General features: G+C 45.5%; 1 protein-coding gene across 2 annotated transcripts in view; it reads left to right on the forward strand.

Annotated features, from left to right (window-relative positions):
- The window catches only part of caln1 (calneuron 1), a 41,383-nt gene continuing 13,631 nt past the window's right edge, over positions 1-27,752 (forward strand). For both annotated transcript variants that reach the window (XM_062552626.1, XM_062552629.1), the window contains exons 1-4: positions 1-519; positions 6,553-6,677; positions 9,955-10,098; positions 12,923-13,035. In XM_062552626.1, coding sequence (XP_062408610.1) covers positions 371-519; positions 6,553-6,677; positions 9,955-10,098; positions 12,923-13,035 — 531 coding nt within the window. In that variant the 5' untranslated portion in view covers positions 1-370. The remainder of the gene's footprint in view (positions 520-6,552; positions 6,678-9,954; positions 10,099-12,922; positions 13,036-27,752) is intronic.

The following is a 27,752-nucleotide window of genomic DNA, read 5'->3' on the forward strand; positions in this document are numbered from 1 at the left end:
GGGAGGCTGCTGAGGTTCTGTCTAATGAGCCTGCTGTTGCTGCCTACTCGTCCCTCATGTGAAGTGCAGGGCACTACAGACTGAAGGGAGTCAGTGAGTGACTGGCTGACTGAGTGAGTGAGTGAGGAAGAGGGAGAAAGAGAGAGAGAGAGATAGGGAAAGAGTGAGAGTGAATGACTGCCTTATTCCTTATTGCTAAAATATTAAAGGGACGGATATCCGGAGCGGGCACCCGATGCTGCTTTGGGAGAAGCACAAATTCGGGAGGCAGTAGTTGGGCTGAGCCGTCCAGGGACAGCCAGCCTGCCTGCCTGCCTGACTGCCAGCCAGCCAGCCAGCCCTGCTCTCGTAGCCTCCGCACCAGCGCCTGATGGAGGTCACAACAGATCCAGATCCGGAGCCTCGGACGGAGGACGGGGAGGAGGGAGAGGGGCCGCGCCTCAGCGAGAGCAGCCGGACGGGGAGCCCTCTGGAGGAGCCAGCCCTGCTGCAGTACCCCTCAGACTGTGATCAGTATGGGTAAGCTGGAGCTGGAGCCGGAGCAGGGCAGAGCGCTGCTGCCAGAGCTGCACTCTCTCTCTCCCTCCCCATCCCCACTGCTCTCGGGGAGTGGATGCAGCAGGCTGATGGGTCTGGGAGTGTTTTTGTTTTGCAGCATGGTGTTTATGAGGTGGATGTGTTTGTAAATGGAAATTGTTGCCTGGGGCTATGCAATAACGGTTGAACCACTGGTATGTCCAGTTTGTGAGGGATGGAGGGAGTTATCATTGAAATTAGGCTGGGGAATGGTTTCCTCTCGCATGCTGAGTCTGACTCAGTTTGGATCTAACTGTATTGGTTTGTGTATGATGTGAGGACAGCCCTGGTGCGAGGTCTCTTAGATGTTTTCTTAAGTCAACACTGTGGGGGGAAAGAGGGAGGGGGTAACATTGTGTGCTGGAGGTTCTGTGGTATTGGATCTCTGCCTTGCAAGCCTTTTATTGTGATTAGTTCATTTTGAGAAAGGTCTGTGTAGGATCTCTTATGAAAGTCAACAGCTGTTTTGGTTTGGCTCTAGAGTTATTTGTGGTTTGGAGGTGATTTGGAAGGCAAGTGTGCGTAGGATTCACACAGAGTAGCACTTGGCCTGGGCTGCTATTGCGTTCCGTCAGACTTCAAGTAGTGCTGGACCCTCACAACAACACAAACAAAGAGTTGAGATCGATTGGTCGTTGGGTTTCTTTTCTCGCTCAGCTTTTGTCCTCAGACATGGATTGATTTGGTTTCCTGCTGGTCCACCTGGATCAGTGGTTCCGTCTCTTTGTTCATCAGAATGATTTGAAAATATGTGTTCTTCTTATAATGACCAGGAAGGCTATACTGATGCAAAATGACCTTGAATGTGTCCTGTCCTCATATCTTCTATCCTCAGTATTTGTTAAATGTCCATCCATGAAAGATAGTGTTTTGCTGTAGAAGTAGTTTACATTTGTTTCCCCATTTCACATTAGATTTAGCAAAGTCACTGTGTTACTGTGGGAGTTTACATAGCTTGAAAGATGTTAAATAAACACAGATGTCTGTATATTGTCAGCGTGTGTTAGACTTCAAAGCAAGACGTCCAAGTAATAAATTAATAATTTCCATGCTTCCCCTTATCGCTAAATCTGCTTCATCCGTGGTACTGTCACTTTAGTTTGGGAGTTAAAGTCTTACTGCCACATTGGGGTGGTCTTGTGTCTGTGGACAGCCATACAGTTTGTTTAACAGGAAGCAACCAAAGTGTTGTGGACACACCCTGACTGAAGAGTTTTGCAAAATGCATTCACACACAGTGCCCTGTAGGCTCAGGAAAGTGACTTTGGCTTCCAGAGGTAAAATAAATGCCTTGTGGACGGGTAGCAAATCTGACTCGCCGGGTCTCCATTTCACACTGGCAGGTGAACATTTCCCTCATGATAAGGCACAGGCATTTTTGGGATGAATGAGTAGCCGACACACATATGGGCAACTCATTTACTTGTATTTGCCTTTTTTTGAGAAGCAAAAAAAAAAACGTAGATACTGTGTGACAATGAATCATCTTTTAAAACGATTCAGCATTTTTGTTGTGCTGCAGATAAGAAACTCTGCCACACTGGTTTTGAGCTTCAGCCCAAAAGAGAGGATCATTATTTTCCTCATTTTGGATGGCAATTGCAGGCCATTTGCATGAATTGAGATTCCCGGAACACATTTCACATGCTACTGTGGCCTCTCTGTGTCCATGTCACATATGGATTCGCACAACAAGCACACAGCCTCCTGCGCCACATGCAGGATTTCTCTCTACACACACTTGACCCTCTTGTGACTGTAGAACTCCCTAGGTGGCCTTTATGCTCAAAAGGAAATGTGGTGTTGTTACCGAGGGCAAAGGCTAGCGTGTTGTTTTGAAGTGTTGTTTGCGATAAGCGTGGATGTGTAAACGACCAGCAGCTAGCACAAATGAGGTCTTGTCTTTCTGCATCACGTTTTGCTTACATAACAGGCTGCATTTTGTGGAATGCATGGTGATTTAGAGGAATGGTGTGATCCTGATGTAGATCTCATTATTCACTGGTTAGAGCTTCTCGTGTGAAGAAGAAAATGCATTTTTAATTTGTTCAGTATACAGCCTGGCAATGGGAAACTGAAATATCTGTCTTAAAGGTGCAGCATCTAATTTTAGTTGTAAATTGGATTGGATGCTTACTTTACTAAAGCAAAATAATTCTGAGATCTTATTAAAACATCAGCGTCTCCCAATATTCATCCGCATTAATCTTGTTTTTACAATTCATTTCATTTTAATTTTCTTTTTAATTAAGTTTTATACCCTATATATATCAACGGATGCATGAAAACTATTCAAAGAATCGTGATGCATAAAATTGATGCAAAAGTATCCTTTCACACTTTCTTAAGACTTACATCAGAACTCATGCATAATGCACCCTAACATTCATCTGACAGAAAGGAGAGCGTTCAGCTGTCCTGGTAGGTCTCCTCAGGCTGTCTGTAGCTCATGTGGGGGGTTTTTGATGCCTCCACCCTGTTGGTTCCTCCGCAGCAGCCCCGGCTGTTTTGGTGGGGAGCCGCCAGCAATTAGCCCGGTGTCCTTCACCTGAGCGCACACCGGGCTGGAGCCGCCAGCACTTGGCACGCTCTCCTCCCTCCCTCCCTCCGTCCCTCCCTGCCCTGCCCGCGCTCTCCTGGGGCGCTGTAGCGCATCACTGTCTGATGGGCACGATGCCCACCGGAGTGCACTGCTGGACGGAGTGCCGGTACGTAGCCTGAATCCCGGGCTCATTTGGTGTGTGCCGGGACCTCTGGCCCACCCCCCCTCATACAGCCTCTTCCCGTGAGCGCCACCGGCTGCCTGCCCTGCTGCCCCGGCTTGCTGGCGGAGGCCTCCAGTGGGGTCCGTTTCTGGGCTCTTGTCACTTCTGTTGTGGTTCTGGGTTTTTTCAGCTCATCTGGAGAGGTCCACTCAGTGTGAACTCTCAGCACCTGGAGCTTCTCAGCCCCTCTGCTACATTACAGGGGGTACAGGACAGGTGAAGAGCCCCACGGACTAAAAACAGTAATGATCTATTTAAAGCCTGGAAGAACAGTCGTAACAGTTTTACAAATACTAAATTGTGTACTTATACACTTAATAACAGCACATTAAGCTCAAATTGTTTAAACTGAATCAAGGATACTCCACAAACAACAAATGGTTTCGGTTGTTTGCACACCAGTGCAGTTTTCTGATAGTACAACAAGGGTAATGACACCAGTCCTCAGTGGAATATGGCGCTAAAAAGATTTCTAGAAGTTATTATGAAGAAGACATTGGGGTAGACTCAAGGAAGAGCCGCCAGGCCTCACAACAGACAATTAATGGTAGAAAGTGTTGAAAGAAAATGCATGCTTGTTTGTCCAATAACTCTGGAGAGGAACCTCCGGTGCCCTAGGGAATACGGCATATTGGCCCTGCTGATCCAGCTTCCTCCTGTGGAAAGTAAATACGTTTGTGGTATTTCAGCGGAATTCGGCCATTGAAGTGGGAGCGCCAGACATGTGTTTCTTCGGCTCTTTCTCTTAATCTTAATCATCTAACTCGCAAGTTGCTGACAGCCAAACTGCATGATTTGTTTCCTTCGGGATGTTGCTTTATTTATCAGATAGCCTGCTGAGCCATTGTTAATTAATAATGTTTATTTATATCACTTTTATGTGCTAGGACTTGTGGCGCTATTAGAAATTTCAATATGGCTTATTTTCTGCCAGTGGTGTATCCTTCTAAGTATATATAGAAATACACCCCTGCCTCCACCGCACACTCCATTTGCTGAAGGTTCTCTTTGCAATGCTCTTAGCCCAGCAGGGTTCTGAATGAAGTATCAACCTCATTACCTTCCATTCAGTGCCTAGTTGCTTTGGCTTTAAACATATCCTTACACCGCGCTAACAGTTCATTCCATCTCATCCCACAGATGCCAGGCTAGATAGAGATGTAGGACGGGGGTTGAGTGGATGAAATTACCTGTCCTGGGCTCTCGTTGAACCATTTCAGGCAAATAGCATTGATCGTTGTACTGATGAAAGAAGCCATTTGCAGGTCAATACACTCTGCACCTGATTGGTGATGGTGTTTATCTATTTATATATCTGCTGTGACTGTCAGGAAAGACTCTGAAACTACAAAAATACACCAAACATCACACCACATGTCATAGCCTTCCATCAGGATCTGTGATAGAGGAAGCAAAATGATGAAATGTCATTTTCAGCATGTTTGTCCTCCAATCAGGCTGAAAGAATGGGGACTGAAATACCAGGATGAGACTAATGCTTTCTGAGAGTTACCACACATACACCACAGTAGCCTGTATTGTCTTTGGCTTTCTAATGTTTGTGATTCCCTAATCCACTGTAATCTCAGAAAAAAAAGTCATTACCCAAGTGAGTTGACGAGTTCTGGCACTTTGCCTCCTCTCAAATGTCTGCTTTTGACATAACTGCAGTTGAACTGCCTGTGAAGCCGGTTGTTTTTGTCTTGCGTGTGGTAACTGGGTGGCCCCTTAAGGAAAACATGGCTGAGACACCCGTAACCCTATCGAGTGTGAAAAGCTTGTCAGGACACATCAGTGTCCCCTCAGTGTAGGATATGTCACATGTAACTACACATACAGTGTCTTATTCTCAGCCTAAAGGAAATCATACATGAGATGATTTGCAGGGACACCATGGACCAATCTGCATGAAACCAAGCCAAGCACATGGCAGCTGTTTTCTGAGGGTATAGAGCATCATTTCTCTCTTTTCCTGAGGGAAAGATCTGCTGCTTGTTGTCAGTGTCACCTTGCCTCACAGCGCAGAGTGACAAATGAATGCTCCTCAAAGTCGTACATCTGCATGTTGTTTGGAAGAATCTGTCACATCAGTGCACATACTTCCTGGATGTCATTCATGCCCTTGCACAAGCAGAAGCGGGAAAAGGAGCGGTGATTTGTGATTCCGATAGTTGGGTGAGATACGGGAATCTGACGCAAGCCTGTGACAAATGCATCAAACTTGCGGAACCGCCCCTCTTTTAAGATGCAGCAGGCGTGTCAGTATAGGTATTGATGTGCCTTTGATTCCAGAGGTGGGATCTTGTCACCTTCAGTTTTTTTTTTCTGTCACAGTCAGGTTAGAGTGAAAAGGGAGTCCAGCGTTCTCATCCATTATGTTTTCACACTCATGTGTGCAGCCCTTTATGGTTCTTGTGTAAATAATGAGCGAGGGAGACTGCATTTAGCCATTACAATTGGCATGCAATTCCTTGCATTGTGAGAGTTTTTCTTGTTCCGGATGTCTTTTTGTGTTTTAACGTGTTTTTGCGTGCTTTTCATGTTGATTTGTTGATTTTGCTTTGTATTATCCTGTTTACGTTGTAGCGTATGTTCTGTGTGGTGTCTTAAGCTGCTGGGACCTTGAATTTCCCCTTGGGGATCAATAAAGTATCTATCTATCTCCTTTATGGTCCTTGTGTAAATAATGAACGAAGGAGGAGGCATCTAGCCATTACAATCGGCATGCAATTTCTTGCGTCGTGATGTGCGAGGTTTTCTCATGGCTTTTACAGATGATGCTTTTGCGTTTATTTGTTGGTGTCCTTGGCAAGCCTGACTGACTGAATAAGAGGATCCATAGATGCAGTAGATGATCCATAGATGAACTACATAAATATATGTTGCCCCCACTGGTTTGATCCATATTATGCATTAAGTGTGTGAACTCAATTGAATGAAATATGTATTTCTCTATTGCCGTTTAGAGCTTACACCAATCAGGAATATAATAGTGCTATATTCACCTGAGGGTGCTTCAACAGCTTGTGAACATATTACACAAATGAGTGTATCATCTTGATGTTTTGTGCCTTACAATTTTCACAGCTACATGTAGGCACAACAATTTTCATCTTAACGACCTACTGTATGGGTACATTTAGTTTGCCGGGGTAGCTAGGAATTCCTGATGGTTTTAGCCTAATTCCCTCTTCCTCTGCCTGTGTCCCAGAGAGAAGATGCCGTTCCACCATGTGACGGCAGGCCTGCTGTACAAGGGGAACTACTTGAGCCGGTCTCTGTCGGAGAGGAGTGACAGTGACCAGCTCGCCAGCATCTCCGTGGAGGAGCTCGACGGTAAGGCTCAGCGCAGTGTGCTCTCTCCAGCTGTCCTGGCTGTGAGGTCTCTCTCCCGCCTGCTCACCCACCCCACATGCACACACACACACACACACACACACACACACAGTCATGCACACACACATACTCACTCTCTCTCTCACTCTTTTTCACACACACACACACACACACACACACACACACACACACACACACACCACACACACACACACAGTCATGCACGCACACTCACGCACACATACACTCACATACTCACTCTCTCTCTCACTCTCTTTCACACACACACACACACACACAGTCATGCATGCACACACACTCATTCACACATACACACACACACACACACACTCTCTCTCTCTCTCTCTCTCTCTCTCTCTCGCCATCAAAGCTTCTGTAACTCTTCTGATGACCAGGGGCCTATTGTTCCTTTATATAATCCTATTTAGCCCTACTGTCCAGGGATGGATATGGATCCACGCAGAGCCTCATGTTAAACTCTTTGTCTGACTTAATGGACCTCTGGAAGGGATGTCCATCGGTACGCAAAGTAACGTTGCAACACATTTTTCAGCTCATCAGTGCCCCATAAAAGATATCAGCATTGACCCCGGGCATAAATTCTTGTTTTGCTTTTTTGTGAGCATCTGTTCACATGAGCCAACAACACAATGGCCTGAGCGGCTTGCTGATCGATATTGGTTGCTGTAGTCAGCGTTAAGAGCTTCTTTTGCGAGAACACGATGTCGACATTAATCTAATGATGAAGCATGCCGATTGCCTGCGGCAAAGTAACTATAATAATGTGTTTGAATAATCCATCGTTGTACTAGTGTAGTTATTGTGCTTCATCTTGGACCATGACTTCAGGCGGTAGTATGGTGACGTTGATGAAGCAAGACTGAATGGAAATCACTCTGACTTGCAAGAGAGTGAAAATATTGAAATGATAATCATTTGTTATCGTAATCTACTCTTTGAATTGCGGTTCTTCTTATTATGCCTCGGCTCGGAACATATGTGTCTTTTTCGCCCGCGGCTATGAATTCGTGCATGAAATCCTCAAAAAACAAAATGGAGAAATGTACAGTGTACTTGCAAGAGTCCAACTTAATCAGTGTAGGAGGATAATTAGAGGAGCTAGATTTAGCCTTTTTGTATGTGTTTAGCTCAGTATGATCTTCGCATTAGATTCCCAATGCCGTGTCTCGCACAGTTCTCTCTCTCCTCCAGGATGATGGTTATTTCTGTTTTTTTTTCTCTCTCTGAGGGGGAAGTCTGCAATGACAGGTTGGATGCGCCATTAACCACCATTACATAATGAGTGACAGATTTCATGCTGAAACACCTGCACCTGACTGCTAAAATGCATTACGATGCCAGAACATGCTGCAGTTATGCGATGTACTGCTGAGTTCTAAACTGCCATTAACCGCCATTTACGTGTAACCAAACTTCATAGGCGAGGATGTTTCCCTTTGGATTAGTTTTGCGGTATGGGCTGCTTTGCTCGAATCATTGATGTCTCTCGCCTCTTCGCAAAGCTCTAAAAAGACGGGGAAATGGGACATTGGGCCGTTACGTTGTTGTTGGAGACTGACGTATAAATACACCTCAGCCCTCACCAATAACGTCGGAGCACCCACAGTCTCTGATGATGCAAATGTGTTTATTCATGAGTCGGTCGCTTCTATACAAACAAATAAATGGAAATGCCTTTGATGTCTATACAGCCCCTCCACCGAAAATAAAAGAGAAAAAAGACTCTTTGTACGGTCGAATGACGTCGCCTGAAAATGTTGGATCATTGATGTGTTTTGGCGGAGGGCCCTACCGGAACCTTCTTTGTGTGTTTGCAGAACTGACTCAGGCATTCCGTTCTCCACACAAGAGTTGCTGTCAAATCTAAAAGTAAAAGTAGGCGGCCCATTCCCTCCGGATGTGTGTGGATGTGTGTATTATGTGTCACGCTTCACTACTGACAAATGGAAGCATCACAGTGGGTGATTGACAAGTAATGGACAGCATGCTATGAAGAACACATCTAGCCAGAGGGGGGCTGTTTGGTGGGGTTTGTTTGTCATCCTCTGCTCTCTATGATTGGAAGTCAATGCTAATAACAGCATACCGCCCACCACAGGGTAGCGTTTCTGCAGGTCTGTTTGCACCATCATTTTCACATGTATCTGTGTGGTCAGTCATTATTCCACTCACTGGTCCTGACGTGGCCGTCCCCAGTTAAGTGGGCTGAGGGTCTGTGAGCTGGTGCTTGTTTGTTTGCATAAACTTTTGAGTCCCGGAGTCCTTTGAGTCTCGACTGGTATCCAGGTGGGGTTGAACGCGCGCATGCTGCCTGTCCCAAATAATTATTCAGCATTCAGCGGCGCACCCAAGCGTGGCATGCAATCACTGTGTTCTAGGAAGAAGTGACATTCTATGTCTATTTGAGACCGCCCCTGCTGCATTCGCCATCCCCAGCCTTCACCCCCCCCTTTTCCCTTTCCCCCTCTCCTCCTCTCCTCCTTTCTCCTCTCCTTCTCCCCGTCCCCTCTTCCCATTTTCTCCTCTCCTCCTCTCCTCCTCTACTCCTTCTCCTCTCCTTCTCCCCATCCTCTCCTTTCCCCCTTTTCTCCTCTCTTCCTCTCCTCCTCCCCGTCTCCTCTCCTCTCCTCTCCCCTGTTCTCCATGGGGCTGTTATAATATATGCGTCTGTAAGGAGGAGCTGAAGAGAACAGAGCGACTGCCTGTCGTCCTTGCTCTGTGGGAGCCAATGTCACAGTTTTCGAAGAGGGACAGGGGACCTGCGGCCGAGCTGTTGTTTATAATGCCCCAAAACATCACTGCCCTACTGACAGATAAAACCACACCTCTGTCCCTCTGTCACTTTTCTGGCTTATTCCCTCTCTCTCTCTCTCTCCCTCTCTCTCTCTCTCTCCCTCTCTCCCTCTCTCTCCCTCTCTCTCTGTCATTTACTACAACTTCCTCTGCTTTCGGCTGTTTTGCTCTAGTGACCAGGAATGGGGAGTGCAAAAGAGAACAGAGGATTTGAAGTCAGAGAGACAGAGATAGACAGAGACAGAGAGAGAGAGAGAAAGAGAGAGAGAGAGAGAGAGAGAGAGAGGTGCTGATATTGTTAAATAGAGGTAATGTTTCTCAGTGGAGTAAAGTGATTCATCTGAAAGTACGCCCTTTACTCTGTGTGTGTAGTGAAGCAGGTGGAATGAAAAACCTGGGGCGCCAAAGTTATACGCCTGTCTTCTTCTTCTTCTCTTGGCAGAGATCCGAGAGGCTTTTAAAGTGCTGGATCGCGATGGGAACGGCTTCATCTCCAAGCAGGAGCTGGGCATGGCCATGCGCTCGCTGGGTTACATGCCCAGTGAGGTAGAACTCGCCATCATCATGCAGAGACTAGACATGGACGGTGAGTTCTTCTTCACTCTCTCACCTAAGCACACATCAGCCCTTATCATGCCCCAATCACACCCCAAACACAATTTGGGACAAACAATTAACACCAAAACACATGCACCCAACACCCTCACCTAAACTCATACCTATAACTACAACCACACAGACCTGAGCAAACTCTCCTAATCACACACAGACACATCCGCTTCAATACCCCCGTCCCAGACACTTACACTTAAGCACTCTTGAAGCTCTCACAGATTTGAAACACACGTTATAATGGCTCCGTAATGATTAAGAGAAAAGTCCATTTAAGACTTGGCAATATACTCTGAACTGGAACTGATGCCCAGTCTTCTGTGCTTCAAGATGGAAATAATTTACACATCTCCTCTCCAGCTGCGTCAGTCAGACAGGCCATCATTCAATATGTTGCGCAAAGCACTTCAACAACACAGCAGAATAGTCATTTAAATCAAGACAAATGCTGATCAAAAATGATTGTCTAAATTGATTTGGGTTTTTTATTTTCTTTTAAACTCCTTTGACTGATTTAATTTGGTCTGGTAATTTCGAGTGCCAACAAAACCTGAAGATGGTCTTAAGATGTACCTGCCAAATGAAACTTGTCTTTGAGATGCGTTACATAAATAAAGCTATTTGTCAAGACATTTGTTTTTATCGTGATGGGAATAGATCATCTTGGCTCTCCGCTGATGTTGCAGTTCACATTAATATTTTGGCATACTAATGTTTTTTGTTCTGTAGTCTCTATGGAAAGGTGTTTGAAAACATCTTCTCCTGTGTCTGCACTGCTGGCATCAAACTGTGGTAACTGAAGACTGATTGTCTTGGCTTCTGGTCGCTTTAGATTCTGTCAGGCATACTGTGATTTTACTTATAAATAATGTCAGCTTAAGGAAGATGTTGGAAATGAAAAATAAAAAATTTGTCTGTCTGTAAGGCAGCATTGATATTGCCCATGTCACCCAAACTTGTTTTTTTTTTATTTCGTTTTCTGATGTACAGTAAGTGTAATTGAGATGGCAGGTCAGCTGAATTCCTGCAGATATGGATTGATCAGTGTAGTTTGTCATCTTTATTCTGTTGTTATGGGGTGCAGAATTTGATCTTTACCAGTATTGTGCTAGTCTGGCTATCACCATACTAAGCTCAATCTTTTAAGATTGAACATTAGTATGGGGAGTCTGCGCTTTATTTCTACTTCACGAGAGGCGTGCTCTCTCGGAGGAGGGGCGGGACTGTCGAGCTCTATTGGCATCATTCAAATCACTCTGTGTGCTTGGATAATCCTTAAACCAATCAGACCAACGATCCGGTGCATCTTTTGGATAAGCTGGTTTGTGATTGGAGCCAAAGGTTCTGGCAGGGAACAGAGGAGATAGATGTACAGGTTATGAGCTGCTGAGCGCAATCCAAATTCGCGGGCAGGTCAGGCAGGGTTCACCCAGCCTAGTATTGTGCTGCTCTGAACACTACATTGATAAACAGTACGTACATGTCTGTTATGACACAAAATAAATATATTATGCAGTGGTGAACACTGTGTTTTCAACCTTACTGTATGTTTAAAGCTTCCTGTTGGAGAAGAGATGAGTTGTAAGTGAATGGTGTAGTCGGGGTTGATTTTGGTCATCGTCATCATAGAGGATTGTATTGATAGTTCAACATACTGTACTGTTGGACTTCCACATTGAAAGGAGCTTCCCCTGAGTTATTATTCCGACAAGCTACTTCCTATTTGATTTCAAATCTATTTCATGTGCACCATGAAATATGCGGCTAACATTACAGGTTGGAATTACTAAACCTGAAATGAGTAGTCTGTTTGATTCTTGTTCTGTAACTCTCTCAGTTTGTTGCTTGTGCAGTCACTGCATTGGGTCTGTTAGTCCTGACTCAGAGTGCGGTGTCTGCAGCAGTCCTTTCGCTCCATCACCCTAGTGGAGTTTGACCAGGACCCCCTCCCCGGAGACCCTCTGCCTGACTGGGCATCCATCAGGACCTCCTGGGCAGCCTAGCCTGTAATCGTCACCTGCCTGTGGCCTGCCGCACTGCATACACAGCGCCCAATCAATGCCACGGGCCGTGCCAAACAAACCTCTGCACCTGAGGGGTGGGGTTGTGTGTGTGTGCGTGTGTGTCAGTGTTTGTGAGGGGGGGTGGATGGTGGAGGAGGTGTGTTTGTGTGGAGGTGTGCGTCCAGGAGAGAGGCATGAAGGTGAATTAAGTCATCCGGCTTTGACAGCACTATCTCGACAAGGTCGCTGTCTGTTACGAGACGCAGACGACACACACGCAAGCCTGTTTGCTAAAGCAGTAGGAGAGAGGGGACAGCGGTGTTCTTTTCAGCCAGAGCTGAATTAATTTGGGTGTCAGTGTGTGCGCCCAGCGGTCACAAACAAGAAGTCGTAATTCAAGTAGCCATTTGGCCCACATGGTACAACATTGTGTTTCTCCGTTCGACATATTCGTTCAAATACTCAAAACATGCATCAGTGTAAATCAGGCTGTGGTAATCAATATGTCAAAGCTGCGGTGGGAAGTATTCCTTTGCCATAAATTTGTTACATGTTCTACTTTTATTGATTACTTTTTTTGATAGATTTCTACTGAACGACTTGTTTCTTGCTACTTCATCATCTCTTGTCTGTGAAATGTAATCATGTTCGTGCACTGTGTTTAATTTATGTACTCCATGAATGATTTCCTTATGTGTTCGGTAATGGGTTGGAGAACCTCACTGGAATTCTGTTCTGTTCTGTTCCGTTATTTTTCACTGTTCTGACATGATTTGGATCCCTTCTATTCTCCAGGTGACGGCCAGGTGGATTTTGATGAGTTCATGACAATCCTGGGCCCCAAGCTTCTGTCGTCGGAGACACGAGAGAGCTTCCTGGGACACACAATAGACAGCATATTCTGGCAGGTAAGGAAGTCCCAACTTGTTTTCTGAGCCTCAATTAAAAAGTGTCAGTGTGCACAGATGGGAGGCCGGGTTTGAGTGCACACGCGGGACTCAAGGACCCAGATGGCTCCGCGCTTTCCAACCAGAGCCGGGTCTGTCAGATCAGGGCTCTAGGCCTCCTCGCAGATGATCAGACGTTGGCTGGTTCTTAAACGGCATCGTTGCTCGACACTAAAACCACATATCCGTTTCTTGGCGCCAGTGCACCGTTGTTCTAGTGGTCCGTGGCCATATTGGATGAAACTCCCCTCTCTGCTCTCTATCTGTTGACGATCAGAAACGGCCGTGGCAGACAGTGGACAGATGCAATGCTGTGCTAATGCAGACCTATAGATCTGTGAGCTGAGCTGACAGCAGCATGATCTCTACCGTAGTTTCCCGACTATTAGTCTTGGCTTAGACGTTGATTTTGCTAGATTTCTGCAGCTATGAGGTTAATACAGGGGGGCAGTTAATATGGTGTTAATATGGTTTTGTTTCTTTTAACTTGCATAAAACACTGTCCTGCGGCTTATACACAATGCGGCTTATATGCGGGAATTTACTGTATCTGTTGACGATCAGAAACGACGGCCGTGGCAGACAGTGGACAGATGTGCTAATGCAGACCTATAGATCTGTGAGCTGAAGCTGACATGATGGATGTATGTGTGAGGCTGTGTTGGGATGGGGGGCAGGGGTGTGAGAACTGAGGGGCATCCCTGGAGATGGAGCTTCTGGTCCAGTGTTAGCTTTGATGCTATCAGGGAGTGATGTAGCATTGATGCCCCGAATCAGTGACTTTGACCTTGGGCTGACCCTGGGGGAGCATGGGGAGCTGTCGGAACACATCTCCCGCTGCCCGCGGAGATGCCTGTGTGAAAAGGGCAGAGTGTCTTCCTCTTCTCCTGAAGGACCCCGTCCGCCGAGATTAAACGGCAGGCGTCTTACATTAAAAATACATTTGAGCGCGCTTTGATGAATGAGCCACTGTGTGCACTTCCAAAAGTCATTCCTTGTAATTTTTATGTTCGGTATTCGTTGCGAGATGAATCACTGTCTGGCAAAAAGCTCTGCCTTTTTCCAAGGTAGTGACTTGAATAACAAGGAGCTGGGCTTCACTTGATGGGGGAGTGTCAGTACTCCTTCCTCTTTTAACAGGTTCTTAATGCCTCATTGTATTTTTCTCTTGCCAGTTGCGTTGTCATTTGGCAAACAATCCAAAGAGACTTACATAGAGATTATTGTCTATATTTATCTTAACATGCTCCTCCAAGGAATGGATCCAATGACCTTGAGGATTCTACAAGCATACTCAGTTAATACCGCCGATGCAACAGTTGTTGACGCATCCAATTGAAATGCTAGGACATTGTCTTGATAGGCTGGCAATGTTTGTTGAGAGAATGGCAGGGTTTGAGTGCGTCGCCATGGAGATATCATCTGTAGTGTTTACTTTCCTTGGAGGAAATGGGGAACTGGGCCAGGGCTGGTGATGGGACGTCGCTTCGCTTGTGCTTGTTCCGCCCCGGCCACTCTTCCTTCCTCTCTCTCGCTCTCTCGCTCTTTCCAATGTCTGGGGCCATTTGTCTGCTGTGACTCCCTACCCCGGTCCGGCAGTTTATTCTCCCTTGAATGGATTGGTGAGCTATTGATTCGGGCCAGGCTTCCTCTGCCCCTGAGAAAATGAATCATTTTTCTCAATAAGAGTTGCTCATTTGCCCATTACGTCTCTGAGGGTCCTAACATCGCCGACCGGAGGGAATGTAGCGCGAGTGGCCCCCCCGGTCTTCGAGTGGCCCGGAGGGCTGATGGGGAGGAATGGGCAGGGTGGTCAGGCCTGCTGGACTCATTTGCCCTCTGCGGCAGCCGGTCGCTGCCTGCTGCACTGGGCGGACGATGCCAGGGATTCAATCAAAGCCCAGCTCCGGCTTTATAGTCCAATGAATTTTAGATGTGTGTGTTCACTCCCCGCCCCCTCTGAAAGCCTGCCACACACAGACACCCGGCAGAAACAATCAACAGCCGAAAGGATCGGAGATACACAACCTTGGGTCTTGTGACGTAAAAAAAAAAAAAAAAGAACTTTAAAAAGCCAACACGCCTTATGACTAATGAACACGTTTTTATGCGTCAGCGTGCGACACCGCCGGAAATCGTGCGACGCGCCAGAGCGGCCTCTTTAAACGGTCTCGCCTCCTGGTGCTCTTTGCCCGTGAGCTCTTGCATCAGCGGGACGCGACGCGTCCAAAAAACCTGGCAGCCGAGGGTTTAATTATGTTTTATAAATTACGGCGGGCCGCGGCGAGCTTCTAAGAGGACACCGCCGTTAAGTATTTATTCTGTCTGTGACGGCGCCTGTCATGCGGCCTCCATCTCATCTCGTCACGCTCGCCGTTTTGCCGAGAGAGAGCCGCGAGCGGCAAGGCGGCCCTGACTCACCCGCTAAGTTATTAATGCCGGCACTGCCATGCGAGCTGACGCGGTGACCTCAGGCAGGGGTACGAGACCAAGTCGGCACCCAGGGGCTCCGGTGATTTTTGAGTTTACCACGGGGGTTGATTTTGGTGAGACAGGAATGGTGTCCCTGTGGCGTTGGCTTTCTGGTTCTCCTTGCTTTGCTCTTTCCTCTGTTTGTTTCTACATAGTTTTTCTATGAGCCACTGTGTGTGTGTGTGTTTTGAAGGCTGTGTGTGTTTTGAAGGCTGTGTGTGTGTGTGTGTGTGTGTGTGTGTGTGTGTGTGTGTGTGTGTGTGTGTGTGTGTGTGTGTGTGTGTGTGTGTGTGTGTGTGTGTGTGTGTGTGTTTGTGTGCGCGCGTCTGTGCATGTGTTTGAAGGCTATGCGTGTGCGTCCATGTGCGCGTGTCTGTTTGAAGGTTGCCTGTGTTTGTGTGTGTGTGTGTGTGTGTGTGTGTGCTTCCAGACAGGCACCAGTGACACATGATGGCGTGTTTCACTTCATACCGTGTCTTACATCTCCACATGCATCCCAGAGCAGGTGCTTCGTTTCCCACAATCCACTGGGAGAGCATCCACAGTGTAGCAGAGGTCTGCCTCTAGACCTGGCAGCTTCTCACTCCTCCATTCACCCTCACCTCTCTCTTTTTCTTTCTCTCTCTCTCTCTCTCTCTCTCTCTCTTTCTCTCTCTCTCTATTCCTCCCTTCCTCCCACTCTCCCCTCCTGCTCCGATCAGACCATTTGTCCACTGTTGCACGACCAAATATCTTCCCATGAAACACTGAGCGCAGTGGACTAATGTTCTCGTCTCAATGCGTTAATTATAGCTTGGTGTCACTTTTATTAATCAGACCGGGTGTGGGAGAACACACCGCATCTGGCTAATGAGATGGTGATTTTCGTCACGAGACACTTCTCCGTAATGATGGAGCAAAACAACGTAACAAGGAGAATTTGTCACTCAGGCATGTTAGGCTTTGACAGTTTACCTGGGCAGAGAGCGAAACACGAATTAGCATTTAAATGTCCTGGCACAATTAAACCAAAGCATTTTTGATGTCTTGGAGGTTTTACTCTTCAAACAACCTTGGGGTTTCACTACACCTTTCATCATCCATCTCTTCAGAGGGACAGAACACTACCTGTTGCCCGAATTTGGGCCATGTGTGCTTGATATCAGCTGCATTGTGCGCCAGTCGCTCTGTTCATTTCTCACCTTCCTCTCTGTTCGGTTAGACTTATGCCCATGTCCCGGTGATATGAGAATGCAAATTGGCGCCATATCGTTTATGCATGAAGTTTTGCCGGACTATTACAGTTTGTAAAATATTTAACAAATGATGTATAATGAGTCACCCCGGGCTGCGCTGCAGAGGAGTCTGTCTGGCTGCCTGCGAGTACAAAAGAACTGGGGTCCGAAATCGTTTTTTGGTTGGAAAATGAAACACCGCTAGGCTGATGCTCGGAGCAAAGCGCACGTTTGACTCGGATACGTTCTCCTGATTAAATATTTACGAGCTTCCTCCGTCTCTCCCGGCTGGATTTTTGATTTTCATGAAAATTTTCCCCGCTCTGGAGAACAGTGGCAGGGAAACGTGAGCATGTGCCATGCATTTTTAGTGCGCTCGGAGACCAAGCGCCGAGTCCCTTCTCACATTATGGCTTACTACACCTGCCTGGGTGAATCTAGAAGGTGAATTTAAGTAAGATTGCACTAGCTTCACTATAAACTTGGTATGCAAACAGATTCTCATTCGCTGTTGGTTTATGACCATTATTTGGCCAGTGTTTCACTTTAGGCTGCAATTTTACCACTGTATACTCGACTGGGTTTGTTTTACTTTTAGGAGAGAATGGATGGGTGATTGATGATGCTTTGGCATGTCCCAGCCAGCGGAAATATTTTGTGCAGAAAATTGACAGCACACTGAAAAGACTGATGAAGGCACGCTAAATAGAGGCTTTGACAAAAGGCAGCCAGTGTTTCCAACCGCCTGGGTTCTTCTGTCCTTTAAAGAAGCATCCCTCCCCAAATTCCACCTAGATTGAGTGCTGAACTACAGAGGATGAGTGTTTTCATCTCAGATGCACTGGCTTTGGGCATTCTTCACAGCAGAGTGAAAACGCAAAGATTTGCAATGGTCTGCCATAGCCATATGCACTAGTGGTATTATGCTATGGAGAGGGCAGACCGAATTAGCGCTTACTTCATGCATGTATTTTATGCTCACCACATTTTATGTTGGCTGGCCACAGACCAAGCTGATCCAAGTGTGGACTAAACCAGAGTCCGCTTCAACTGCATCTGTGGCAGCTGTAGATGCAATCACATAACAGTGTAGTACTTTGGCTTCTATAATTAAAAGTTCAGCAACAATGTGTTCTTTTTTTTTATCATATTAGATTACTTACACTTACTTTCCAAGTTGTCAGACAACACAAATCAACATTACCACCGGAAAACGATGATTTGGTGTTTGATTAGGAAGCTGTGTTACATGAGGTGTGCTAAATGGAATGGAGAGTGCTGACGATGAGAACAGACAAGCTGTCTCCCTCGCACATGCATTTGCCATTTAGCGCAACGCATGATGCACGGATGGCAGACTTAATGAGAGTGGATTCCAACGTGAATCAAATATGAGTGCCATGATGATGATCATGAGTTTCCTTCTGAATGCTAATAGGTTGAGAACTTTTAAACAACAGGGTAAACAGAGTACTTAGCCAAAGATCTTTTAGAACCTCAACCGTCTCTGACTTAACCCTTCAGCTGGTACCATTATCACACTGGTATGACAGGAATGTTGACATTTGAACGTTCTAAAGAATAACTTGAGTTCATTGAATTCAACATGGAATTTTAGAACCTTACTTTTATTGAGGAACAGAATCTTCTGTTAGAACGTCAAAAACTCCCCTGCTGAAGAAGAGTTAATAGAAAGTGACTTGCATAGCAGAGGGGAGACGTTCAAATACAATTAATTGTGAAGTGGAATGTAATAAGAAATAAAAGGCAACCAAGGACACCGAGGAGAACGCATGGAGATGAAGAACCGAAGAAAATTAACACACTTGAATAGATAAAACACTGGGAAAAGATAAAAGTTAATCAGTCAGAGTACAGAACAGTTAACATAAATTACTGTTTTAGGAAGCTTTTAAAAGTACTGTCTCTTTGACTTTGAGAAGGGCCCTAGTTTTAGCCTGTATGAAGAGAAATCTGATTTCCTACGCTTCAGATACAAGAATGATGAATAGGCCGTTGTTGGGCCAGATGGGCCTGATATTAGGTGCGTTTGCTATCTCATAGCCTGAATTTGATGGGTGAAACTGTGACATAATCTATCCCAAGATGCCAGGATAGGTGTTGTGTGATGCCATCTTCTGAAAGTGGTTCACATTGTTAGAGCAGTGCCTCTGCCTTGACATAGAGTATATAGGAGTTTTTCATAGCAGAGCTGTTTTGTGTTTAATTGTAGGTTGTTCAGAGATATTCAGGGATTTTTGCAGCCAGGTAAGCTCAGTGGTTTGCCTTAGACCCAAGGACATCCACTGCTAAAGAAAATACCAGATTTACACAACAGCCTCGCACTGAATTTGTGAGGTACAATTGTCGTTAAATTCTCCTCAGTATTGACATAATTGCCATTAAAAGAAATTTCAGCGGCTGCAGTGCAGAAAAACAGAAATGTCAAACATGTATATTAGATGATTGTCCTTGGTGATACAGTATATCACGCAAGTAACCTTGTGCAGAGGGGAATGCAGTTGACACATTATGCTCAACTTAAAAGAAAAGATCCGAACCAGCCTACCTCTGAACAAAAGCCTGACACATTAGTATCACATTGGATCTCAACATTAACTGTGGTAAAAGAGAAAAAGTTTAAGATGTATTTGTGTCTGTGAGAGCTATGGATGTTTATACCAATCATTTAAAGTCAGTACATTTTTCAGATCAATTGGGAAGGAATGAGTTAAGATAAAGTTGAATTTGGGGTTCTTACCGTCAGGATGGAGAAGTGGACTTTTCTGGCAAAGCTTAATCTCCCATTTGATGTTTTAAAATGATTTTTATAAACAGCATGGGGAGCTTTTAGGTTCATGGACCGCTCAATCCTCTAAGCTTCTCCTCCGTTTATCTGTATTCAAAAGGGACGATCTTTTACTCCTTGAATTTTTAGGTTGGGCCTGAGTCATTCTTTGCTTTTAGAAGAGTGACAGTACATGCGCTCGTGCACATCTTAAATGGTTTTTGAATCAATACCACTGCTTGCCATTGGGGATTAGAATGCACACTTAGAATATGAAATTCAATTTTGCGTTCAGTATTCTTTGCTGAAATATGCGCATAGAAATTCAGAAATCCTGAAAAATTGTGTACTCGTAAAGCTGTCTGCACCAGTGCCTATGATACTTGTTGTGCTTGTTGTGTGCTTGTGTTTGTGTGTGTGTGTGTGTGTGTGTGTGTGTGTGTGTGTGTGTGTGTGCGCGCGTCTGAGGTAGTCACACTCACAGGCTAGGCGAGACGCTCAGAAGAAGTCTTCAGAAGCTTCAGAGGGCTCTTTGAGCCGCTGTGCCGTGCCGCCGATGAAAAGATAGCTCAGCACGGCTCGGCTAGCTGGGTGCACCGAGACCGCAGCTTGACTAGCCTCTGATCCACGGATGGCCCACAGAGGTCATCCGAGGGTCACCGCTAACCTGCGTGGTGTTTGAAAGGACACGTCATCAGCAGCCTACCCCTTAAAGTGTGTCCGCTGCCTTAACCCAGGCCGCAGTGAGTCAGACCACACACCTTCAGATAGCAGACTGTAGGGGCTTATTCCGCTGCTAAAGCGTAGCTTGGGGAGAAATGTATGATAATTTGGTTTTATTCTTTTACATTATTAGATTATCTAATGTCATTTCACAGTGCTTTGCTCTACTGCTTTGTGTGTGTGTGTGTGTGTGTGTGTGTGTGTGTGTGAGAAAGTGTGTGAAAGTGTGTGAAAGTGTGTGTAATTGTGTGCAATTGTGATAGTCCTGTGAAATCCAGCCATCTGATTCAGGGTGTTTCCACAAGGCTTTTTAATTTAGCCCATTAATTGCTTCGTGCTCTTGCCGGTTTCTCACAGGATCCTCTGATGTAGCACATTAAGCCTGCACTTCGCCACTGTGGCCTAAGCGCAGCCTCTCCCAGCCAATCATTTAACTCGGCTGTCATTTCCTCAAAGGGGAAGGACTTGTTTGCACTTGAAGTATTGATCCCCGGCGATATACTGTCATCGCTCCATTATTATGTTTTCTGCGGCAAAAAAAAAAAGAAATCACTCGCATGAGGCACAAGAGCTGGGACTTCATCAAATCCCATCCATTCATCTCTCATGTCCGGTCGCCCTTTGTCTAGGGCCTTTGTTGTGGCCATTATTGAATCAGAGGAGTGAGATGAATAATGCATGGAGTTAAATGATTTTTTGCTCAAGCGATGAGAAATAGGGTGGCGCTCCGCTGACCTCTTGGTCAGTCACGTGACCTCCACTCTCGGCCCATTTTAATCAGGCTCACTTTTGTGGTCGGTCATTCCAGATTAGCCTCGAGACCTTTGCAATCTAATGAAAGACTCAAAAGGCACGGGTTACTTGTGAAGTGTCTTTGTAAGTCAGATGTGATATCACAGGCCTATGCATCATTGTCCTATTAGCTAAATCCAGAAGTCTGGCTGGATTAACAGAGGGGCTAAGGAGGGCTTATGCCCCATGGCCCACAGGAAGGCAGGGCCCAGGTTGACAGAGGAAGTAGCCTAGGCAAAAATCAATTAAGTGGGACTTTGTGGTTTTTGTAATGACCATAGGAGATGGATCATGGTCATATAGGTTTTTTTTTTTTTTTTTTTTTTTAAGATTATTTTTTGGGGCTTTTTATGCCTTTAATTGGACAGGACAGTAGAGAGTATGACAGGAAGCGAGTGGGAGAGAGAACTGGGGTGGGATCCGGAAAGGACCACGGGGCGGGAATCGAACCCGGGTCGCCGGTGTGCGGTGCAGGTGCCCCAGCCAGTCGCGCCACGGCTGGGGCCGTCATATAGGTTTTGTCAGGTTTTTTACCAAGTGTTTTCCCTGTTTTTTTTTTTTGTTGTTGTTGTTGGGTTTTTTTTTTTTTTGTTGTTGTTGGGTTTTTTTTTTTTTTCAAGCAATTTCTGGTCCACGATTCTGGGACCCCAGAACACTGACTGGGGCATGACACTTGGTGGGCATCTGGGTATAGAAGCTTTTGATTCCTGGTGCCGCTCTGAACGTTGTTTTTGTGGAATATTTCCATAACCATTGCGCCCAAGAATACAAATTGTTTGTGCTATTTTGCTTTTCAGACAGTCACACACATACACACATGTGCACACTCATATGTGCACAGGCACACACTCACTCACACACTCTCTCGCTCACTGTCTCTCACACCCAGCCTTATATGGTTCCCATATCACAAACAAGTACAGGACACACAGGAGAGTTCAGCACAGGACAGAGGACAGGCTGCCGAGTGAGTGATCCGCTGTGAATATGAACGAAGTAGAAGCCCTTCAAAGAATGTACCTTTGTCTCGGCCCTGACGCTAAGTTAATGTCATTTGGCACGAAAGCATATTGCTTAAATTCCACACTCTAGCTCTAGTGTCAGAAGCCGTGCCATGTTTATCAGCTTGGGACGCGCTGTTGTTTGTTGGCTGTGTTTGGGGGAGGCTTCGTGCAAGACATCAGAGGTTATTGGAAATTAGGCCAAGTTGTACCCTTATGACAGGCACTTGATAAAACAACGGGACTAACTGCAAGTCACAGAGGACTGTCAGCTGTGATTACTTTTTCAGGATGAGATGCCACTGCCAACCCAGCCAGAGTAAATACTAATTATCATCATAACCGCATGTCTGCTGCGTGTCTGTGCTTTGCCTGCAGAAGACGGCACACTGAAGTAACTTGATGATTGAACTTACTTAAACCTCTCCGCTGCTTTCCAGGGGTCGTCTAATATGAATGGGAATCTAAAAAACAAATAAGCTAGAATATTTGCTGTTGATCTTAACCTACCAAGGCATTGTTGTCAACACGCTATGTTTATTGATTTGAAATGTGTTTTGGTTCAAATTTCGCACTTCAGTGCATTTGTTTGTCCAAAGGATGATTTTATGTGTCCTTGCAAGCAGGTGGCACCAGGAGTGTTCACAAACAAAAAGACGGGAACCAAACAAGATCCGACCATTAGAAAGGGGCTAAAATACTATGAAAGTAGCACTATGATTGCAAAACATGTATCTGTTTTAGATCCCATGACTTGAAAACATTTTATTGTCATTAACGCAGTTAATATGTAAACAATGTAGTGTGTGTGTGTGTTGGGGGGGGGGGGGGGGGGGGGGGTGATAAAGGTGATCTCGAGTTATGGAGGGACTATGGACTGGGGCAGTGAGAGGTTAAATATTGTGGCGAAGACCTCAGCCAAGGTTTTCAGCAGTTGTCAGACTCAGACATCACTCTTCATCCAGGGTTTCTGGCACGGATAGGTCCAGATTGATTTTGATCGTAACTGATGTTGTGACTGCCACAGTGGAGAAGTTAGTGCAGGCTGACACAGAGGAGGCTATTCATTAATGCCCATATGAGTGGCATTGTTGGCCAAATGTTTATGCTGTTTGCAACTATATCATACAGTGACCTCAACTAGACCTGATCAGTGGCCATTGTGTTCATAACAGAATTGAATAGAAGGATGGCAGGAATTCGTAGCGTGCTAGCTGATCTGTCACCCTGTCTCCGGGCTAATTCAGCTGATGCAGTCAAGTACACTTGGACTATCGACCAGAGATCAATTACAGAGGAATTGTTGTATCAGACATACTGTAACTCTGTTCTTCATAACTGGCTTGAGAAAGTTGTTCTACTCTTGAGTAAAAGACTGATACTGTACCTCTGGTGGCTCAAGAACAAGTGGGCTCTTCAGCTTCTTATGGCAGTTTTGTTTACATTTTGCAGCTAAAGTGTTTGATTCAGTTGCCAAAAACTTTGTTTAGGCAGAAGAGCCTGTTTTAATTGCACCATGCCTCGCTGTCTCACTGAAATATTTTGTACCATTTTTTAAAATTAGCTCTGCTTTTGAGCAATCCATTTGAATTATTTTCAGCCCCATAAATAAGTGCATAGCTAACCAGTGTAACGTACATATACTGCGAGGATGGCTCATTTTCCAACACGATGAGGCTACTTTGATGCATTTTTCATTGTTTATCTTATTTAGGTTTTGAAATTGTCTGTTATTCGAGGAACTGAGAGTTTCTGGAGTTTGAGGAATACTTCAACCGCTGCATTTGATATTTTCACAGAATGAACTGGGAAAGAGCATAATTGAAGTATGTGTGTTTATCTCAGGTTTTTAAAGTTTGGTCAGGGTGCACTGGATTGCGACAAACTTCTTCTAAAGTTGGACTGCTGTTGAAGTTTCTCATCAACTTAGTCAGCCACTGCCTGCCTTTTCAGTGACCGGCCAGTGATCACTAAGATCTGACACTGCTGGCTGTCTGTCTGTCTGTCTGTCTCTCTCTGTCCGACTTGTCTCTGTCCTGCCTTTCTAAGGCAGTTGATCTCACTGTTGTCAGTTTTACTGCCTCCAATGTGTGTTGACTGACATGTACAAAGCCTTGATTTTTGCATAGAGTTCCGGGACATGGTCTGATCTCCAAGGAGCACACAATAACACAGTGACTCAGCATCAGAGAGAGATAAGGAAGTTATATTGTTCAGACCTCATCCTAGTCAAGTTAGATCCACTAGAGGAGAGGTACAGTTTTCCATACAGTACTGTATGGAAAAGTTCGTAAAGTGATTTACTGTGTGGAGCTCTTAGTTGAAGCTACTGTAGGTAGAGAATCAGCATACAACTCCACTCTCTATTGTGTGAACTGCCATAGATATTCATGAGATGATATTTTCACGATGTGATCATATTCCCTTGTTGATTACTGATACAGTTTTTTTATGTATCACACAACTTTTCTAAAATAACATCCTTCCCTGCAATTTCCTTGCCATCAGAATGCATGAGTTCATAAGAATCTCAGAGGAACCTTGGAAATGTTCTTTTACAGACCCAGAAGAAATCATCTCTCTCTCTCTCTCACTCACTCTTTCTCTCTCTCTCTTTCTTTCTCTTTCTCTATTTCTCCCCCCCTCCTTTGTCCCTCATGACGTGGATGTTCTCAGTAGCCCACCATAGGTTTAATTACATGCAAGTCACCTTGACCACCTTCTAATGTATCATTTCATTAGAGCCTGTTTGGCTGTGCCTGTCTGCCTCAGTGCTGGGAAACCTCCCCCTCTCTCTGCACTCATCTTCCCTTGCGCTGTCAATCAAGTATAGGGCTTCTGCCACAAATTAAAGTGCAAACTGCACTCTCTCTCTCTCTCTCTTGCTCTCTCTCTCTCTCTCTCTTGCTCACTCTCTCTCTCTCTCTCTCTCTCGCTCTCGCTCTCTCTCTCTCTGTCTGCCTCTCATATGCATACAGACACAGACACAGTCACACAGACACACACACACACACACACACACACACACACACACACACAGTCACACACGTCCCTACATACCAGTTATCCCTCTGCAGGAGGATGCTTAATTGCGTTGTACTGTTCTGTCTTGTTCTTAAAGGCAGTGACCGTCTTGATCTCGGCACTTTTGCATTTTCCAGTGTAATTACTTTAAACATGCCTTTTTTCGGGGCTGAGCATCCCCAACATAGCAGCTTTACTTGGCAGGGAAGCTGAAACACGAGGGCTGACAGCCATAGCACCGGAAAGACAAGCGAAACATGGACTCTCAAATCATATCTCATCACATTCGCAAAAAACTGCATCTCAAATTGCACAATAGCACAATCAGCTTTCAATGAAATATCACCTCACTGATCTGTGACTGTTCTAGCTTTGCCAGAGAATGATGTACCATGCGACACTTTTCAAATGTACTGTATCCTGTCCACTGATAGATTGTTGGTGGAGATGCTTTATGGTTCCGCTGCAGCTGTATCTGTCAGTAGTAGCCATCAGAAGGGTCCCAGACAGATCATTGCAATAACAGGCCTGCTTAATTGGATAAATGGTTTGCAGAGAGAGGCGCACTCAAACTCCAATATATCTCCTTCTTCGGGTGCGAGTTAAATATCGTATTCCAATGTGCAAAAGAACCGCACTCACTAGTTTGTTATAAAAAAAAAACAAGCATGTATCGGCGTCAAGCCGTCCTCAGTGTGGGTGCTACAATAAAGAATAAAAAGATAACGAGATAGTAATTGTATAAATGGGTAACTGCTATAAAGCTATACATTACTGTTATTCTCAGTATTGATTGATTATTCATCTGAGCCCATGCAATGGCTGTTCTCTGTGCTTAGCTGTCGCAGTAATGCACCACATGCCTTACTTGCTGGATGAGTAACCTGGCTGAAAATGTTATTTCTTTCCTGTTTGCATGTCAGGAGTGTTCAGTCATTCTTTTCATGCCTGTGTCAGCGAGTTGTGTGTGTGTGTGTGTGTGTGTGTTCTGGATGAAGCATGGCCTGAGAAGAGGTGTGTGTGCATATGAAAGCAACAAGCACACCGGGGAGTGATGTTTCCATGGAGCTGATTTCAATTTCAGATATGGAAATGGGGCGCTGGGACTGAGTGAGTGAGTGAGTGTGAGTGTTTGTATGTGTGTGTGATGGAGAGAAAGAAAGAGAGAAGAAGAAGAGAGAGAGCGAAAGAAAAACCTCACTGAACCCCCTGCTGCTATGAGGACAGTACAGAGTCTTATATGTATGTCGATGTTTTGTGTGTGTGTGTGTGTGTGTGTCTGTGTGTGTGTGTGTGTGTGTGTGTGTGTGTGTGTGTGTGTACATGAGAGAAAAAAGAGAGAAAAAATCAGGAGATACATAAAGGAGGAGCAGCCTTGGATCTCTCAGGCTTGGCTCCAATCCTCAGACGCTTAGAACAACCTGAGCCGAACATTTGCAGCTCACCTACAAAACACACACACACACACACACACACACACACACACACACACACACACACACACACACACACACACACACACACACACACACACAGTAGCATAGCCTAGTGTCTAGCTGTAGGAACCACTGACATTTACAAATGACACAGGCCTGATCCTCAGGACAGGCAGGGCATCCTCTGCATGCTCCCGGGGTAATGGGCACTTTCCACCTGATTAATCGCGCGGCTGTAATTGCCTGTTAATGTGAGGTGTAGCGCTGTTGTGGTTAAAATGGTGGAGCCATTTTGAGGGGAAACTGCACTTCTGATGGCTGTTTTGACCCAGACGCTGTCTCTCAGACCAGAGGCCTTTGTGTCGGATTATGTAAAGCTTCTTTGCCTAAGATATTTTATTTTTTTTACCCGTTGAACACACAAGCACATTCCGTCTTGACTGGGTGTCTTTTCCTAATCTACAGCTTTATCTGCTTTGTAACACTGGGATAAATACCCACTGAAGCATTAGGAAATATAGTGTCTGACTGCGCATAAGACCCCTAGTAAAGACCTTATTCAAGAGTGGCAAGAGTGACTGGAGTGTTATTAGCTGGTTATCATCGTTGCTCATGATGACAGGCTAATAGCTAATATGCAGATCATACTGCAGGTCATCGCAGCTGATTACTGTGGCGCTCATCATCATCGCCCTGGCCACATATGACAGATGGCCATACCAAAAGGTCAGTGTCACAACTCGTAATACAAAGCAAAGGTCAGTTTAATCAGCGATCTACCAGACCGTGATTCATCGCCTGTCGGCCGCCATCGCCTCACCGGTCCCCAATATTTGGCCAGGAGGAAGCCACCGTGGCGAAGGTTATGTGGATGGGGAAGGAGTGGTGGTCTGGAAGTCTGTGAGCACTCAGACTGATGAACACATCTGGACACCTTTTAAAGCGCAACGCTCTTGTCATTCCCATAATGACACTGACACGAGCCATCTGTCCAGTCGACTTCCTCTCCTCCCCTCCCATCCTTCATTCCCAATAATGCGTATGCATGGCAACGCACACAGGCGAGAACATATCGCTTTGCCAAGCCGAAACTTCCGGGCTTGACACAGAGATATTTTTGACTAATAGCAGGCTATGGATTATTTAACTTGGGGCCCCCTGAGTGTGCAAGTTCGGTCGCCTATACATCAACGCATGGCCGACAGCCAGGAAAGCCTGTGCCTGTCAA

This window comes from Sardina pilchardus, chromosome 13 (assembly GCF_963854185.1).
Source record: "Sardina pilchardus chromosome 13, fSarPil1.1, whole genome shotgun sequence".
NCBI classification, from domain to species: domain Eukaryota; kingdom Metazoa; phylum Chordata; class Actinopteri; order Clupeiformes; family Clupeidae; genus Sardina; species Sardina pilchardus.